This window comes from Crotalus tigris, unplaced genomic scaffold (assembly GCF_016545835.1).
Source record: "Crotalus tigris isolate CLP2741 ecotype Arizona unplaced genomic scaffold, ASM1654583v1 scf7180000017550.10884619, whole genome shotgun sequence".
In the NCBI taxonomy this organism is placed as follows: Eukaryota; Metazoa; Chordata; class Lepidosauria; order Squamata; family Viperidae; genus Crotalus; species Crotalus tigris.
This window is the reverse complement of record NW_024096468.1, coordinates 5,500,065-5,520,117: the sequence shown is the minus strand read 5'-3', so window position 1 is coordinate 5,520,117 and position 20,053 is coordinate 5,500,065. Positions and strand designations below refer to the sequence as shown.

The 20,053-nt window shown below is 43.4% G+C and overlaps 1 protein-coding gene across 9 annotated transcripts in view; it reads right to left on the bottom strand.

Annotated features, from left to right (window-relative positions):
* KSR1 (kinase suppressor of ras 1) overlaps nt 1–20,053 on the bottom strand; it is a 178,897-nt gene that overhangs the window by 53,945 nt on the left and 104,899 nt on the right. For 5 of the 9 annotated variants that reach the window (XM_039341390.1, XM_039341409.1, XM_039341379.1 and 2 more), the window contains 2 exons: nt 7,138–7,285; nt 3,559–4,045 (listed from right to left, as the gene is read on the bottom strand). In XM_039341390.1, the coding sequence (XP_039197324.1) occupies nt 3,559–4,045; nt 7,138–7,246 (596 nt within the window). In that variant the 5' untranslated portion in view covers nt 7,247–7,285. Of the gene's footprint in view, nt 1–3,558; nt 4,046–7,137; nt 7,286–7,420; nt 7,782–20,053 lie in introns of those variants that run through there. The other 4 variants (XM_039341398.1, XM_039341416.1, XM_039341367.1 and 1 more) reach the window with 2 other exon arrangements.

Below are 20,053 nucleotides of genomic sequence, written 5' to 3'. Positions count from 1 at the left end.
ACCTATTTATCTGCTTGCATTTGCATGCTTTCAAACTGCAAACGAATGGTTTGCTTTGGGCTAGTTTTGCTGAAAACCTGAAGTCAATGCCGGTTTTCAGCGAAACTGTCATAAAACACAGTCGCATGAGCAAGGGATGCTGCAAATGGCCATAAAAACAGGCTGTGGGTGGGATAACACGAAGGGAGCAACCATTGGAACTGGGTTGTAAATATTCCCAGGGAAGTCCATTGTAATTTTGAATAGTCACTAAGCAAACAGTCATAAGTCAAGGAGTAACTGTATTATCCTTGCTGGGAGAAGAGCCAGCCAGAATGAAATCAGGGTGGGAGTTCCACAGATCTGAGGGATAACCTCATTCCGGAGGGGAGGTGCTACAACATGCTTTCAGGGTCCTGACACTTAAGCGTTGCTTAATTCATAGAACCTAAAGTGCACCAACTCTCTGGGATTAAACCACTCAGGTTAACCCAGTAGTGGGGATTCAGCGGGTTCACATCACTTTGGCAGAACCGGTAGCTAATGTTTTGTTGCCCAGCCCAGAATGGACTTCCAGAAGCGGCATCCAGACAGAGAACTGGTTGTTCACATATTTGAATCCCACCACTGGGATAACCCCGTGGGAGAATGGCGGTCCCTCAAGTAACAAGCCAACTAACAAATAAATAAATAAAGTGGGCTGTAGGTAGAACATAAACAAAATTTGTTTTAATATCTGTTTAAAGTTAATGAGATGTACGAATTACCATATATGCCGGCGTATAAGGCGGCCCAGCGTATAAGACGACCCCCGTCTTCGGCGCCAAGTCGCATGCCTAGACAGTCGTCTTATACGCCGGAAACTACCGTTATTTCCAGTGTATAAGACGACTCGGCGTATAAGACGACCCCCGACTTCGGCGCCGATTTTAACGCTTGCAAAAGTCGTCTTATACGCTGGAAAGTACGGTATATGAAATACAACTAGTCCTTGGGCTACAACAGCAATTGGAACTGGAGTCGCTGTCACTAAGCAATGCAGGAGTATTGTCAATGTCATGTGACTGCATAGTTAGCAACGGCAATTCCAGGAGTCCCGGTGGCTCTCATAATCCCAGGACTGTGCAGGTCATTAAGTGAGGCCTTCATTTGACTGCAGTGTAGGAGAGGAGGAAGTCCCAGGCAAGCTGGGAGGGTGTTGAGAATAGGTGGGCAGGCGAAAAAATAGAAGGAGAGGGAGCAACTCGCATCGGGAAGCCGGCAGGAAAAGTCACACATGGCAATACATCACCATGGGATCTTGCAACAGTTGTAATTGCAAGCTAATTGCCCAGCACCTGAATTATGATCATTTGATCGTGAGGATATTGCAAGAGTCCCAACTTTGCAGATTGGTCATTAATCCACTTTGTTCAGTGGATTAATGACCACTGAATTGGTGGGTTTCGACAATTGTTGAATGAGTTGTCGTAACTAGTGGTGGGATTCAAATATGTGAATAACCGGTTCTCTGTGTGGATGCCGCTTCCGGAAGTCCATTCTGGGCCTGGGCAACAAAACATTAGCTACCGGTTCTGCCGAAGTGGTGCAAACTGGCTGAATCCCACCACTGGTTGTAATCCAAGGATACCTGTACATTTAATATGATCATTAGACAATTATTTAATATCTGGCAGCTTCAGCCACACTAATAAAATTAATGTTTAAGAGTTTTGAGGGAATCAAGGTTATTCATTCATGCTTGAAATGCTTTGTTGTGGGAAATCACCAAAACAGGCTTGCAAAGCATGGTTTCTGTCATTTCCACCCAAATTGTTTTAATTGGGTCACCAGTGGTGTTTATTTGAAGTGGGTGGCCCCCTTGAAATAGGCTTACAAATCATGGTTGGCTAACCATCACTGCACAATTCTGTCACTGCCAAACAGCTGTTTTAAAAATTGGGGGGTGGTTTACCCTGTTTTTATTTTGTTTTTGTTAACCACCCAATATGTTAATACAGACTTAATTTTGTTTTATTTTTAAACTCACCTAAATCTTGACTCCATTCATTTGACTCATTCCATCATTGGGACCCTTATCCTCCCCAGAATACTATAGCAGCCCCCAGTTAACAGTCAATATAGTTCTGTCCGCACATCCCCGTGGTTCCCAAAGCATGTGTATTATTGGGAGTATGTACATGAATTCTGAACAATTATTTTGACTGCAAGGGTTTTCAGTGTAAAAGTGGCCCCTAGCTTCCATTCTTGTCTTCCAGGTCTCTGGCTCTGTTTAAACTGGCTCTGTTTGAATATTAGGATGCACATAACCTTGGGAACTATGTGCTAAAAGGCTGTGCATTAAGACCATTAACACAAGACTCTGACTCAGATGCAGCACCTTGCAAACAACAACAATGACCCCACCCTATCATCATCATCCTTCCAGCCTATGAGCTAAAGTTTCTCAACCTTGGCAACTTTAAGCGAACATGGATTTGAACTCTTGCATGTGTCCAGGGAATTGTGGAAGTTGAGATCCATGCAGCTTAAAGTTGCCAAGGCTGAGACAATGCCAAACAGGTAGTCCTCAGTTTATGACCAATTGTTTAACAACTCTTCAACTGTTTGCATTTACAATGGCCACAGAATGACTGCTTTACAAACTGTAACGCTTCCCTTGGCATCATAAATGGGCATACTACCCCTTCCTCATGGTCACGTGATCACAGTCGGGCACTTGGCAACTGGTCACCTTCATGACAGTTGTGGCGTTCTGTGGTCATGTGATCATGATTCAAGGTGTTTTCTGTTGCTTTCTGGCAAGAACTGTCCATTCAGATGAATGGATTTACACTTACAACTGTGTGTTCACTTAACAACCCACTGCAAAAAAGGTCTCAACATAGAACCCTATAACCAGATTTCTGGCGCCCACCGCACTCGTAAATCAAAGGCTACTTGTCAGTCATTCAAGGGGGCCACCCACTTCAAATAAACACCACTGGTGACCCAATGAAAAACAATGAAAAATAACACAATTCAAAAAGTAACAGCTGAACAAGGTCTTAACACAGTGGTGGTGAACCTATGGTACGCGTGCCAGAGGTGGCACTTAGAGCCCCCTCTGTGGGCACGCGTGCTGTTGCCCCAGCTCCACCTCCCCCCACAGCCCCCTCCTCACAAGCAACCCCCTCAGTGGAGAGTTGCCCCCAGGCGTGGCCCATGCAGAGCAGTGCAGCCAAGGACATGGCAGCTGGGCAGCAGGGACAAGACTCCACCCTCACGCCCCATTGCGTGCAGATGCTGCGGGATGCAGGCGGAGGGCATGGCCACCATGGCGCTGCTGGGCTGCCTGGCCGATCTGCTGCGGTGGGCCATGGAGGCGGTGGGTGGCCCTGCAGGCAGGGCGGGGTGTGGAGTGGGGGGTGGGGGCAGGGCAGTTTTGGGGCACTTGGTCTCTCAAAGGTTCGCCATCACTATCTTAACACCTTTCCTGAGAATTGGAAATCAATTTTTCCCGGGCTCAGGAACAATGCAGAAGGCTTTGAATGGGCTATGCTAATACCGATAGCAAGGAGAGGAAAGAAGGACTCTTACTTCATAGGAGGAACGTCATCTATCCGATTGCCGAGTTGGGACTCATGAGATTTGCTCCTGGTGAGGGTTGGGAAGTTGGGCAGCAGCTGGAAAACCTTTCGGCTGGGTGGGGGTGGAGTCCGTGGTGGCTTCCCTCTCTTGAGCTGGGGCGTGGTCGGTGGGGTAATGGCAGTACTGTGAGGAGTTCTGAGGTTCCGCCGCCCACAGTGAGTGGGGAAAGCAAAGGATTCCAACAGGTTATCGGCAAAGGTAGGGGCACCTTGACTCGTAGGTAAGTTGTCTGAAGAGGGGATGGTGGAGACGGAGACAGAACGGGACTGTGGGCCGTTGCCTTTCAAATGGGAAAGGTTGCCTTGTATCCACGTGAGCCCTGGAGGGCAGGGAGAAAGTTCAGAAGGAGGCATCAAACTGGTTTCCCGGCAAACGTCAGGTGGATTCCACACCAGATGGTCTTTGTGCTCTCCACCTGCGTGGAGATACGAAGGCACTGTTCAAAGAAAGCCATACATGAAACAATGAGGCGCACAATGAGGGGACACGACAGACTAAGACAAGCGTTCCTGAACCTTGGTGACTTCAAGATATGCAGATCAGCATGCTTGTGTGGAGAAGCATTGTGTGGGCATGCTTTCTGGGGAATTCTGGGAGCTGAGGTCCACGCATTTTGAAGTTGCCATAATTGACAAAATGAGTGGACCACACATGAAGGGTTAGTACACGTAAAAGTATAAAGTAGGACTGGAGGCTAAAGCATATAAGGAACGGCTGCTGGAATTGAGTATGTCTAGTTTAATGAAGAGAAGGATGAGGGGGGGACATGATAGCAGTGTTCCAGTATCTCAGGGGCTGCCAAAAGAAGAGGGAGTCAAGCTATTCTCCAAAGTGCCTGAAGGCAGGACAAGAAGCAACGGATGGAAATTAATCAAGGAGAGAAGCCACCTAGAACTAAGGAGAAACTTCCTGACAGTTAGAACAATTAACCAGTGGAACAGCCTGCCTCCAGAAGCGGTGAATGCTCCCAACACTGGAAGTTTTTAAGAAGAGACTGGACAGCCATTTGTCTGAAATGGTATAGGGTTTCCTGCCTGAACAGGGGGTTGGACTAGATGACCTCCAAGGTCCCTTCCAACTTTACTATTATTATTATTAGTATTAGTAGTAGTAGTAGTAGTAATAGTAGTAGTAGTTGTAGTAATAGTAGTAGTAGTAGTAGTAGTATTAACACTTTACAATGACTTGGTAAGACCACACTCGGAATATTGCATCCAGTTTTGGTCACCACGATACAAAAAAGACATTGAGACTCTAGAAAGAATGCAGAGAAGAGAAGCAAAGATGATTAGGGGTTTGGAGGCTGAAACATACGAAGAACGATTGAGGGAATTGGGTATGTCTAGTTTAATGAAAAGAAAGATTAGGGGTGACATGATGGCAGTGTTCCAATATCTAAGGGCCTGCCACAAAGAAGACACAGTTAGCCTGTTCTCCAAAGCATCTGAAAGCAGGACAAGAAGCAATGGATGGAAACAAATCAAAGAGAGAACCAACCTAGACCTAAGAAGAAAATTCCTAACAGTGAGAACAATTAATCAACGGAATGGCTTACTTCCGGAAGTCATGGGTGCTCCGTGACTGCAGGTTTTTAAGAAGAGATTGGACAACCATTTGTCTGAAATGGTATAGGGCTTCCTGCTTGAGCAGGGGTTGGACTAGAAGACTGCCAAGGTCCCTTCCAACTCTGATATTCTCTTATTGAAAAACACTGGATTGAGAAGATGGATTATTATTATTTTTGGGCTGGCAGCTATAATTTCAAGCTAACACCTACCTGCCTTGCTACAGTTCCATGCTCTACCCTATAGTGCAGGGGTCTTCAAACCTGGCCCTTTTATGACTTGTGGACTTCAACTCCCAGAATTCCTCAGCCAGGCACACGTGCCTGGCTGAGGAATTCTGGGAATTGAAATCCACAAGTCATAAAAGGGCCAGGTTTGAAGACCCCCTGCTTTAGGGTCTGTTGTATAGAGACAAGTGAGTCCCTGATTCAAATGCATAATGGGCTGTGAGGATAAAGAAGACAGGAGGAAAAGCTGCAGCCTACAAAACAGTCAGAGAAGAGACAGCTCACAATAGGAGCAGGGTGGAAACAGCGTCTCAGAAGGGAACACCCTAGTTCTCTGAAAAGGAGGCACAAGAAATATTTTCAGACTTGCACGATTCTGTTACCATAACCCAACAGAGTTCATACTAATGGTTTCAATAGAAGAGAGTATCTGTAGCTCAGGGTTGAATTTTGAAATCCTTGATGCTCTCTGAGCTCGGCTGTTTGCTTGCAGACGTTACCCGTCTAGACAACACTCTAATAGTTACTTAATAAAACTTACTTATTAATACCCTAACTAGGTAATATCCTAACCAAGAAACTACCAAGATGAACAATCAAGTAAAAAACAATATCTTAATTGAGGAACTACCAAGGAGAAAATCCACACTGGCAAGACAAGCAACGGTATATAAACAGGGAACAAACTCCACCCTTTGATGGTGTTACCTAGTTGGGTCATGAAACGTCTGCAAGCAAACAAACCAAGCTAGGAGAGCACCAAGGACGCCACAGACACAAACAGGACTGCTTTCTAAATCAGTAAAATGACTTCCTGTTTCAATTCCCCCCCCTTAAAATGTTGCCCCCATTTCAAGTAGGCACGGCTGGGGAATTCTGGGAGTTGAAGTCCAAACATCTTAAAATCACCAAAGTTGAGAAACACTGCCTTTAATGCATGCCATGATAGCTGAAGGCATGAATAAAGTCTTAAAAACGGCAGTGGGGAATCTTTTGTTGTTTTGCCCAGAATCATATCTTTGGGGTGGTGAGGGGGGAGAATAGTCCAGCTAGGGCTGCATGGGGAATTGTGGGAGATTCTGAACCCAAAGCAGGCAGCCCTCCCATAAAGTAGGGGAATAGGAAACCCAAAATAAAAAAAAAATACCATTCAATTTCACTTTCCTTGAATTTAAATTAAATGTGGTTAACTGGACTATTTTTTTTTTGCCAATCAATTTTAATACATTCTCCTTCTTCCAGGTTACATAGTTTGATCTGGTATTAGCTTTTGGAACTTGGGAGGTTGCTCCCAAGGCTTTCATGAGCTACCTTGAAACCCTCCCTCCCTCCCTCCTAGTGTTCAGCCCATCTTAACTCTTTCAGCCACACTCTCCTAAAGTCTAACCTGCCCATGTGCAAAAACAAAAAGCCCCCCCCCCAAAAAAAAACAGAATAAAGAGATGGAAGGGACCTTGGAGGACTTCTAGTTCAGTTCAGGCAGAAAATCCTATACCATTTCAGACAAATGGTTGTCCAATCTCTTCTTAAAAATCTCAGTGTTGGAGCACCCACTATTTCTGGAGGCAAGCTGGCAAGCCGCAACTCCTCCCCCAGCCCATTTTTTCACACTCCCTTCTTCTCTTTGCGGAGCCCCAGCTCCCTGTGAACTCAAGGAAAGCGTCTTCCTTCCCAATTCCCCTTCTCTTCTCCTCCCGCCTTGAAAATCCCCCACGTCCCCAGAAGCCTTTGTTTACCCATCCGCGTTGCTTTCCGCAAGCAGGTGAGGGCTCCGTTCAGCCGTGAACATTCTTCCATGCTGGCCCCGTATCTCTTCATCGTGTCTTTGACTTTGGAGTCGTTCATTTCCAAGAAGGCATCGAGACTGAGGTCCTCTGGAATCCTCTGCAGAAAAGAGGGGTGGGGTGGGGAGAAAATTTCAGAAGAGGGGTCGGCTTCCTTCTCCCCGCCCGCAGGAAAGTTTTCAGAGATTAAGTTGAGGGTTGCTCTCCCACAGTATTTGGGGACTGAGTGAGTCACCCTTTGCGGAGAGGCGATGATGAAGGGTCAAAACGGAGACCTCTACACAATGCATTCAAAGCATGCAGCAGCTGCTTTGGCCCGTAATCCTTCCTGCATTTCTCTCTCTCGCTCTCTCTCTTTAAAACAAGAATAAAGGAAGAAGGCACGGCTTTTACTGCTGCTGAAGGGTCCAGTCACTTCGGCTTTCGGGCAATGACGAAGCAGAAGCGGGAAAGGCTGACCGAGGTTCATGCACCATCAACCTTACGCTCTCCCTTACAAGCAAAAGAGCGACATTGTGCGTTGACCTTTGCCGGAATCGCAACGTTGCCAAAACTTTCCTCCCAACATCGCAAATAGCTAGATGAGCCTGTTACAGCCAGCTTGCAGGAGCACATGCCAAATGCTTTAAAAAGGCTTGGGGCATGTCTGGCTGGATGGTATGGGTGTTGTGCTCCAACGCAGCTGGAAGAAACAAAATTAGGGGAAGCAGACTTTAATCAGCCCAATAAAGCTGGAGTGGTGGTGGTGGTGGGGAGAACTTTCAGTAATCTAAGACTGAAGCTGAGCTAGGGGTTGGTTTCCATCTTCCAGAAATAATAATAATAATAATAATAATAATAATGACTTGATAGGTAGACAAAATGCCAAATCCAGTCTGAACATCTGGCTGACTGTGCGATGATTAATAATAATAATAATAATAATAATAATAATAATAATAATAATAATAATAATAATAATAGGAATGTCTACAGGAAATACCATTCGCCTGCAGGCAAGTACTGGGAGAGACCACAAAATAGGCAATGTGATAGAAAATAAAGAAGCTTAAATGCTTGGCAACTTTAGAATTCAAACACATCTGCCACACAATACCCCAGAGTTAACAATTGTCGATAAGATAAAAAAAAAATCTGGACAGTGGACATGGTAATACCTGAAGACATCAGAAAGATAGTAACAATTCTAATAGGTGTCTTGGATGCAAATTCCAAAACATCTGCAGCACTGCTTGAATTACATCTGTACTGACAAAATCACCATCAATCAACTGCAAAAGGCAGCTTTACTCAGAACAGCTTACATCCTGTGACAATATCTTAAAACCATAAAACATCAACATCTGCCTATCCTGGATCCTTTGGAAGGACTTCTATAGGTAGACAAAAATGTCATATCCTCTAAACATCTGGCTGTGTGACAATCCATAATTATAGGGTAATCTATAGTTAGATTCAGTCAAAAACTGGGGAAAATAATTCAAGTCCTAACCAAAGACCTAAGAATTATTGGTAGCATCTGAGGATATAGATAGTTCCAAGCAAGTTGTTATTCTTTTTAAAAAAATTAGGGCATTCAGGTCTAACAATTTGAAGCGTCCAAACATCAAGAGAGTTCTATAGATATTTCTCCAAGAACTCCAGTCATGATTGGTATAACAGCAAATTTCTTTTTCTGTCAGCATTCAACTTTGATTTGCAAGTCGTGATATTTTGTAATTTTTTTTCAGCATCACTCAGTATAGCAACAACAGTGAATCAAACTTTCTTGTTTTCAAAGACTGCTATATCAGACATGTTAAGAAAATTATTATTCATAATTATTATCACTTACATAGGATCTGACTCCCAACAACTCTAATGCTAGAGGCCAACATGAAAACTAAAATTGATTTATATGAAACTGGCTTTTAAACATAATTCAATTCAATGTATTAATAAGATTACTCTTCAAAAGCAGGCAATTAGTATTATTTAATAGTCTCTCCTTCGGCCCACTAATAATTACAATTTCATAAGGGCTCTGGGAAGTCTTGAGGGGCTTGTGCGCACACACACACACACCAGCTTCAGTTGTACATCTTAGCAATAAATGTCTATGGAGATTCCCATAATCCAGATCATGGTTGTCCATGTGCACATGCGTACGCACACACCCACACCAGCTTCAGTTGTACATCTTAGTAATAAATGTCTATGGAGATTTTCAGTCATCCAGGTCATGGTTGTTCCAAAGGTGCTTTTTCAAAAGGCAACTGGACTCTCTTTGTTTTTCCTTGAAGATATTTTGCTTCTCATCCAAGAAGCTTCTTCAGTTCTCCAGAACCAAAATGCTCCAGAACTGAAGAAGCTTCTTGGATGAGGAACAAAATGCCCTCTGAAAAAGCACCTTTGGGACAATCTTAGCTCCAAGTTATTATTCTTCCCTCCAATTTGAGAACCAATTGGTGAGAGGGGGAGAAAGTCTTCCCGCAGGCCACCGACTCAACCAACGAATAAGTCCAAAGTACAGATGAGATTCAAACTGAGAGCATCCAGATCCGTCTCACAAGGACAGAGCTGCATCAGCTGTCAAAATACAGGCTTTGCCTTAATACATGAAATCGTATGGCGGGAGTCTAGAAAGGAACAGGGCCGTGTGCAGCCCAAAAGCATGCCAGGGAGGGTTAGATAACTGAAAGCAGGCCGCGATCCAAGTCACGACGCCAAGGAGCTGGGAAATCTGTTCTAACACCAGATGATGCAAGAACATGGCTTAATGTGTACTGTACTTTCACAAAACAACAGCTTTTTGCTTCCAGAAGGGGTGGGTTTCCTACTCCCCTTCCCCTCTTCCTCTGAACAAATAACCAAGAAAGAAAGAAAGAAAGAAAGAAAGAAAGAAAGAAAGAAAGAAAGAAAGAAAGAAAGAAAGAAAGAAAGAAAGAAAGAAAGAAAGAAAGAAAGCCAGAAGGCATAGAACTGGAATTACCCACCCTGAGCCACATTAATGAGCTAAAGCAGTGTTTCTCAACAACTTTTAAGATTTGTGGACTTCAACTCCCAGAATTCCCCAACCAGCATGCTCAGTTGAGAAACATTGACTTATAGGCTGGAAGGATAATGATGATGAGTAACAGAATAGAATAACAGAATAACAGAGTAGGAAGGGACCTCGGAGGTCATCTAGTCCAGGGCTTTTCAACCTTTTCACCCATTGTACCACTTTTAGGATATAGCAACATCCGAGTACCACCAGTCGCCTAGCAAGGTGTCAAAAACTTGATGACCCCAAAAAAAGAGAAAAAAGTGATAAAGTACAGGTAGTCCTCGACTTACAACAGTTCGCTTAGTGACTGTTCGAAGTTACAATGGCACTGAAAAAAGTGCCCCCCAAGCCACAGCCGAGCAAGACGCCTGCCCGCCCGGCAGCGCTCTTCCTCCTGTCCGAGGTTTTCATTGTTGTGAGCATTTATGTTGAGGATTGGCAGCAGGGGTGGGGTGGGGGGTGTTTGATTTTTATTCCCCCCGTCTGCTGGGTGGTTGCAGCAGGTTTTGGTCACTTCACCTGACCCTGGGACACTGTGACCGTCATAAATATGAATCAGTTGCCAAGCATCTGAATGTAAATCACAAGACCCTGGAGATGCTGCAACATTCCAGCTGATCGGTGCTTCTTCAGGGCTCAGCAGAAGCACTAGGATCAGTGCTGCTTTCCAGCTGGAGCCTGGTGCTGATCCTGGAGCTTCCACTGACAGCCCTGAAGAAGCGCCGATCAGCTGGAAAGCGTCCCTGATTCTGGTGCTTCCACTGAACCCTGACAGCCTTGCAGCTACAGCTATCTCTCGCTCAGGCTTGTGCAGTGCTACTACCGGTTCAGCTCATTCCCCTCCCCCACTACTTTTCTAGGATGGCCGCGTACCACCTGCCAGGTGCCAATGTACCACAGGTGGTACCTGTACCACTGGTTGAAAAGCCCTGTTCTAGTCCAACCCCTGCTCAAGAAGGAGACCTATACCAGGGGTAGGCAACCTTGGCTCTTTTATGACTCATGGACTTCAACTCCCAGAATTCCTGAGCCAGCATGGCTCAGCTTGGAAACTCTCCATTTCTCCTCAGCATGGCTGGCTCAGGAATTCTGGGAGTTGAAGTCCACGAGTCATAAAAGAGCCAAGGTTGCCTATCCCTACCCTATACCATTTCAGGTTTGTCCAATCTCGTCTTAAAAACTTCCAGTGTTGGAGAACTCACAACTTCTGGAGGCAAGTCGTTCCAGTGAAGGTTGACTAAAGGGCCAAGTGCCCGAAATGCAGTCATGCAACCAGAGGACCATTAGAATTTTGGAACCAGGTCGCAAATACTTTTTTTTGTGTGTGTGGGGGGGGGTTCTGTTGCAATTTTCACTGGTTGCGACAGACTCTCCCCCCCAAAAAATAGTATTTACAACCTGGTTCCAAAGTCCTAATGATTACCTGGTCACATGACTGCATGTTGGGCTCTTGTCATTTACAACTGTTTGCAGCATCCCACAATCCCATGACTTCAATTTATGACGCTTTTGTCAAAAACCCCGTTTAGTTCTGGGTTTTGACAAAAAAACACCGCAGCGAACAATGGGTTAATGGTTGACCGTGCTAAAACACTGCGGATTCATTTAACAACCATGGTGTTGTTAATGACCACCATAAAAATAGTAATCAAATCAGCCACATGATGAACCACTTTATTACCCTCGTGACTTACGATTATGATCAGCTCCATTATAGTCATAAGTCGAGGACTACTGTACAGTAGTATGAAGTCAGGGAAAAAAACATAACTCAGGTGATCCCTCATCAAGCTTTGCATATTTTGCAAATGTAGGTAATTATCTGTATCTTGGCTGGTTAGTTTAATGCTCAGGGTAGGGCGATCCCTGAAAATGGGTTACTTCAGAACTCTGGTTAAGTATGTTGCTTGGAGGACAAGAGACACACCCCATTATTTGAGTAAGGCATTGACTATCCTGGATAATTCAGAATAAGAGCTGGAAGGGACCTTGGAGGTCTTCTAGTCCAACCCCCTGCTCAAGCAGGAGACCCTATGCCATTCCAGACAAGTGGCTGTGCAGACTCTTCTTAAAAACTTCCAGTGATGGAGCTCCCACAACTTCTGGAGGCAAGCTGTTCCACTGGTTGTTCTCATTGTTAGGAAGTTTCTCCTTAATTCCAGGTTGCTCCTCTCCTTATTTCCATCCATTGTTTTCTTGTCCTGTGCTTTGGAAAATAAGTTGACCACCTCTTCTTGTGGCAACCCCTCAAATACTGGAATACTGCGTTCATACCACCCCTAAGCCTGTAGAATAGAGTGGCACTCTCTTCCCACTAAACCAGAAGATGGATTTTCCCTTCTTGTCAACCTGATTCAATCGTGTGTAAGATATTTCAGCTTCCAGATATAAACTGCAACATAATCCTGAAGTGGTTTGCAAGTGGCACCTGACAAGAAAGAAAACTAGGGCAGCCAAAACAGTGCCAAACAGGCAGCACCCATAGGGAAAAGGTTACATGCCTTTAAGAGAGATTAAAAGAATATTAAAAGGAGTGCTGTGGTTGCATTTTTACCAGTAGAGCAAAGTATACCCTTAGAATCCACGCACAGGGGAGTACTGAAAGGGGCAGACTGAAAACAGAAAAATAGAGAGGAAGAATTGACAAAACAGTTTTATCTGCCCCTTCCATAAACATACACTTATTTATTTACCTGACAAAGTAGGTTAAGAAATAGTGATGGGCCCAAAGTCACCCCGTTAGGGGTCTACCAAACACTTCACTACAAAACATTTACAGTCCAAAAGTTTGCTAAATGGCACATTTCAAGTGCAAAGTGGAGTGTTTTGAGAATTTTTGCCAGAGCTTTGAGCTAGACCAGGGATAGGCAACCTTGGCTCTTTTATGACTTGAGGACTTCAACTCCCAGAATTCCTGAGTCAGCATGGCTGGTTTAGGAATTCTGGGTATTGAAGTCCACAAGTCATAAAAGAGCCAAGGTTGCCTACCCCTGAGCTAGACAAAAAGCTGTCTTGAAATACTGTTTGTTGTGTTTGAGACAGGTCACTTTGTGGCCTTAAATTTGAAACAGGTTGTTTCATGAGTTTGGAGTTATTGCCCGTCATTTCCAAGGATGAAAGTGGATGTGACCTTCATTTTGCCTGCCCTAATGCATCACCTTAAGGGCTGCATACCACTGCAGAATACCATAATATGCCCTATCACCCTACGCCTATCCTTGGTGATCTCCAAAATCTAAGCAGAGAAAAACCTTGTTACTTTCTGGATGGGAGACCACCAAAACGTCTCCAGGCTCTTGGTCAATGTTTCTTAAACTTGGCAACTCTTTAAGATATGTGGACTTCAACTCTCAGAGTTCCCTGGCCAGTCATATATCAAAACCACAGCAAATGACTTCCATTTTATGATCAAGAAAAGTGTATGGACAAGACCATGAAATCATCAGAAGCTAAGCTCAACTCAAAGGCGACTTGGTAGATGACAATGGATGACAGTCACACCCTATAAAATCACACAATCAGCCACCAATCAATGAAATTAAAAAGTAGCATGAGGCTGAAAAAGTTTAAGGGTAAGGAGGATGGCAGGGGAGAGGTATGAAAGAAGAAGAGGATGGAAGATGGTAGTGACCTCAAAACTTTTGGGCACCAGAGACCCGGTTCCATGGAGAGAGATTTTTCCATGGACTGGAGAGGGTGTGGTTTCGTATGCTACCTGCATCCTGCCGATGGGGCTTTGCTTGTTTGCATGGCCCAGTTTCTGGCACGCCACAGACTGGTGCCAGTCCATGGACTAGGGTTTGTTTACTCCGAGTCTAGAGCAGAGGTCCTCAACCCCCAGTCCATGGACCAGTACCTGTGGCCACGGCATGCCAGCAACCAGTCTGCAAAAACAAGCAAAGCCCCATCCGTGAGATGCAGGCAGCACACAAAAATCACACACCCTCTGGTCCGCAAAAAAACCTCTCGTAACTGGTCCCTGGTGCCCAAAAGGTTGGAGACCTCTGGTCTAGAGGTTAAGGCTCCAGGTTAGAAATCAGGAGAGTATGAATTCTAGTCATGCCTTAGGGATGAATGTGGGAAATAGTAAGAGAAGAGAGTATTGTTTGCCACGTTGAGTTGTTTTAAAAAATAATAAAAGCAGGATATAAAAGCAAGTAAATAAAAAATGGAGGGAGAAACGGCACCAGCAAACTAAAATCGGGGATTGAAAAGTCATTGAAATTGTTTTAACAAAATGTCTAGACAAGATTGAACATAAAACACAATCACAGAAAAATATCAGAAATAGTTTCAGATAGAAGATTACCATGAAAACCATAATTTTGTCTAGCCGGAGAACATGCTCCAGTCTCTTCAACTGCCGCTTTCCTGACGTGGTGGACAATTCCTGCCTTTACCAGCTTAATTGCATGTCTTCTCCTGGGAATGAGGAGAAATGTAATGCAAACATCTGGAACATTCCAGTTCAAGGAACACTGATTAGTCTGTTCATTAACATAATTATGCATGCTGAAAAACTGGCAATCTCCACATTTCATGAGCTATTTTCTCACATAATCGGTTGCCAGAACTGGATCCTGGAACATGTTGCTAATGCTTGCCAATGGGCTGGCTTGCACCCAAGATCTTAAAAAGATCTGCTATCAGTTTGCAGAAGGTGGGGGTACAATAAGTACCCATGCAAATAGTTGATTTTTGCTCACTCCTGTGTTTATACTTATTAAAAAGTTTCAATGTGCAATTTTTGTTTTGAAAAAAAAATCAGCCAATACTGCCAGCCCAGATCTAGGGATCTTGTTGGTTTTCCTGATGAAAATACCCAGTCATGGCAAGATGGCTGCAGCCAAGTTCTTTGCAGAGTTGACAATACCCCCTCACTGTTGTTTGGTCCTTCCTGGGCTCCAAGATCACCACAGATGGGGACTGCAGCCAAGAAATTAAAAGATGCTTGCTCCTGGGGAGGAAAGCTATGGCAAATCTAGACAGCATACTAAAAAGCAGAGACATCACCCTGCCAACAACAGTACGTATAGTCAAGGCCATGATTTTCCCAGTTGCAATGTATGGCTGTGAAAGCTGGACCATAAGAAAGGCTGAGCGCAAAAGAATTGAGGCCTTTGAACTATGGTGCTGGAGAAGAGTCCTGCGAGTCCCTTGGACTGCAAGGCATTCAAACCGGTCAGTCCTAGAAGAGATCAACCCCGACTGCTCTTTAGAAGGCCAAATCCTGAAGTTGAAACTCAAGTACTTTGGCCACCTAATGAGAAGGAAGGACTCACTGGAGAAGGGCCTAATGCTGGGAAAGATGGAGGGCAATAGAAGAAGGGGACGACAGAGAATGAGGTGGCTGGATGGAGTCACTGAAGCAGTAGGCGTGAACTTAAATGGACTCCAGAAGATGGTAGAGGACAGAAAGGCCTGGAGGAACATTGTCCATGGGTTCGCGATGGGTCGGACACGACTTTGCAACTAACAACAACAACAAATACAGCATGGGTCATAGTAATGAAAATTTTGGGGGATGGGGGAGTAAAAACTGCTAGGGCTTCTGAGCAATCCAGGAAGAGTCTGGTTACTTAACAACATTAGGCTAGAATACTTGCTCAGCACGCTTAGTAATGCATACGAATTTTGCGATTGCTGCTTAAGTATCAAAGGTCAGAATTCAGGCTGAGCAGAATCCGGGACACCTGTCAGCCCAAGAGGAATGCACCCTTCATGCACACAAACACACACAACTGCAATATTCTATCTCAAGCAAGCTATTATTAGCAAACAAGATCAGTACCAACTCTGAGTAGAAGGCTCGTTCTTATTAAGACTTGTCCCTGGGCTGCACTGCCCCAGCTAGTAACTTGGGAAGCTCAGAGGAAGCATCTCATATAAATATGTTCCCTGAATCTCGAAAGCTAGCATACAAAGGACAGAGAGTAATTCTGGCAAAGATTTAATCCTTGGTATTTAGTTTGCTAAATTATTCCAAATGGAGGCTGGTAGGCTTTGAAAACTTCTAAGCTAAGAAAACCTATATTGAGAACGCTTGTAAATTAAGGAAGGAGAAAAATTCAAATGAAGACCTAATCCCTGATGCTTGCTTTTCTAAATTCAGGACTGCTGTTTCAGTCCCTTATTCTTTTTAAATTTGGTGGGTCATTCAAATCAAAGGTTCCCCTCTTGCTCAACCCATCCAAGTTTCATCACAGGAATTTTAGAACATCAGAATGGAAAATAAGGAAAACATTTAAACACAGCCAAGGTGATTATATTTAGATTTTCCTAGTGACTTTAATTTGGCAGGCTGGCAGGGGAATACTGGGAACTGAAGTCCCTGCATCTTACAATTGCCAAGATTGAAATAGACAAGTGGCCTGATGAATTTACCATCTAAGTGTAAGTCTATTATTATGAAGGAAAATCCCATTTTGGGATTCATTAGGAACAGATCTGCCAATATCAAAATGCCACTATAAGACAATGCAGCCATGTTTGGAAAGTTATATAAAGTTTAACTCAACGTATCTCAAAAAGGATTTGGTGTGAGTTTCAAAAGAAACAGAAATCAGGTAAGGAACTTCAGCAAAAATTGCATCTCTACCATCGGAAGGATGTTTTAATATCCTTTCTTTAACTGGAATTTACAGTCTAGTTTCTAGCACCTGGGCTTTCTACAGTCTATTCTGGGTACATTATTTTATTTATTTATTTATTTATTTATTTATTTATTTATTTATTTATGAGATTTATATACTGCTTTAAGTGCAAGCACTCTCTAAGTGGTGTACACCAGTAAGCAATGTATATATCTTTATAAATTACTTAAAGGACGGAATAGAAGAGACATTCATGAAATTTATGGATAACACAAAGCTGGAGGGATTCCTAACAGCTCAGAACATGGCCTCAAGTTTCAAAATAATCTTCAGAGAATTGAACCTTGGGCTTTATCCAACAAAACAAGGTTCACTGTTGAGAAATACAAGATCCTGCACTTAGGCAGGAAAAACCAGATGCACAGGTACAAGATAGGCAGGAGCTGACTGAGAAGAATCTGGGTATCTTGGTAGATTAGGCACAAGCCAGCAATATGCTACAGCTGCCAAAAGAGCCAATGCAGTTTTGGGCTAAGACCTACGTCAACAGAGATATAATGTCAAGATCATAAGAACTGTTAATATCACTCTGTGCTGATGCCCAGTTGTGGTCATCAAAACAAAAAGGATGCTGAGGAACAGGAAATAATGCAGACAAGAGTGAAAAGGGTTATAAGAGGCTAAGAGGTCAAATCCTATGAGGTGTGCTGCACTGCAGTGTGCTGCAGCTGCCAAAAAAGCCAACACAGTGCTAGGCTGCATTAACAGAGGGATAGAATCAAGATCACGTGAAGTGTTAATACCACTTTACAATGTCTTGGTAAGGCCGCACTTGGAATACTGCATCCAGTTTTGGTTACCACGATGTAAAAAAGATGTTGAGACTCTAGAAAGAGTACAGAGAAGAGCAACAAAGATAATTAGGGGACTGGAGGCTAAAACATATAAAGAACGGTTGCTGGAATTGGGCATGTCTAGTTTAATGAAGAGAAGGACGAGGGGAGACATGATAGCACTGCTTCAATATCTCAGGGGTTGCCACAAAGAGGGAGTCAAACTATTCTCCAAAGCATCTGAAGGCAGGGCAAGAAGCAGCAGATGGAAACTCATCAAAGAGAGAAACAACCTAGAACTAAGGAGAAATTTCCTGACAGCTAGAACAATTAATCAGTGGAACAACTTGCTTCCAGAAGTTGTGAATGCTCCAACACTGGAAGTTTTTAAGAAGAGACTGGACAATCATTTGTCTGAAATGGTATAGGGCAGTGGTTCTCAACCTTTTTAATGCCGTGACCCCCAACCGGTCGTAAGTCGAGGATACTCAGCTGGTGCAGCACCGTTTGCAGAATGGGACTTTTGGCGGGCTCAGCAGGGCAGAGACAGCCTGGACAATTCCTATTGGCTTTTGAAAGCCAATAGGATTAGACTCTATTCAAGAGAGTCTATTCTATTGGCTTTCAAAAGCCAATAGAATAAAAGGGAGTAGCACAGCTAAGGAAAGGGGAAAAAAAATGGTGGACTGCGTTGTTTGGCGACCCCCATGAAATGGTCGTTTGACCCCAAATGGGGTCCCGACCCACAGGTTGAGAACCACTGGTATAGGGTTTCCTGCCTGAGCGGGGGGTTGGACTAGAAGACCTCCAAGGTCCCTTCCAACTCTATTGTTGTTATTGTTCTTGTTATTATTAGATCAAGGGGAGAGATGATAGCAATCTTCCAATGCTTGAAGGGCTGTCACAGGGAAAAAGATGTGATTCTCCAGTGCTCCCAAGAGTAAGAGTAAGACAAGAATCAGTGGGAAGAAGTTTTACACTATAGAGAGAGAGGCAGACGTGAAATAAAGAGGAATTTCCTGATCATGAGAGCTACTAAGGTGTGGAATAGTTTGTCTTCTAAAAATTATGTGCTCTATCATTTGAGGATTTCAAACAAAGATCAGAGAGCCATTTATGTTTTTCAACCTCAGCAACTTTAAGATATGTATAGACTTCAACTCCTAGAATTCCCCAGCCAACACTGGTTGGGCCAATTCTGGAAGTTGAAGTTCACACAACTTAAAGTTGCTCCCGGGGCAGCAGGCTAGACTAGAAGACCATTAATGTAGAGAAGAGGAAGAGTAGAGCTTCTTGGGTAAAGGTAGAACTCCCCTGGACCCCCATAATTTTAGGGAGGTCGGAGGGTAGAGTTCCCTTGGAGCCCGAGTTTAACTCCGCATTCCAGGTCGCCTTTGTTCCGAAATTTAGGAACAAAGCTTGACGCCGCTTCCACATCTGCTTCTTAAAGTGAGATCGTGAGTATTTAAAAGCAGACAGAGCTGATCAGGAGAAATCAGATTTGTGATCATTTGGGACTTTAACTCCTGAAAAGTATCTTCTTCAATATTTTTGTTTGAAGAAAAGAAAGGGAAAGTGACAGAAGTTCAAGATGGCGCTCAGCTTTCTTGTTTGATTTTTTGTAACAAAGTTAATAGACTGTTTAACATTTAAGGCAAGAACTTTCTTCATTGTATTTTGGGATTCTATTTTCTTTTTTCCCTTTTTTTTTCCAGATTTTATATTATAAGACTGTGTGGTCAGATAATGACTGGCAATTAAAATCCTTAGATGTATTAAGGCAAGAAAATATTTTACAGTCATGTTTCAATATTTACAAATAGTGGATAGACCTTAGACAAGAAAGTTGGAATAACATCAGGAGATGAAAATTTGATAATTCAGATTAAAGATCAGAATAAGGCTCATATAAAAAGAATTTATAATGTGTTAATAGAATTGGATTCGGAAACGGAATTGGTTAAAGATTGTATGGTTAAATGGGCTCAGAATATTCAGGAACCAATCCCATTGGATTTATGGGAGATAATCTGGATCACAAATGTTAAATTTACACAGGCCCAAAATTTAAGGGAAAATTTTTATAAAATGCTCTGTAGGTGGCATTTGGATCCTAAAAAGTTGTCTTGTATGTATCCTAATTTACAGCCTAAATGTTGGAGATGTGGTAGTTCTGATGCAACTTATTTTCATATTTGGTGAACATGTAATAGTAGTAAAGTTGGAAGGGACCTTGGAGGTCATCTAGTCCAACCCCCTGCTCAGGCAGGAAACCCTAGCACTGAAACTTCTCAAAAAGAAAGTTCAGAAGTACAAACCTATCTAAAAATGAATTTTTTTACTTGAAATGATTTCCCTGCTTTGGAAATAGGGGAGATTGGTTGCAGTTGCTTAACTGCACAAGCAAAGTTATA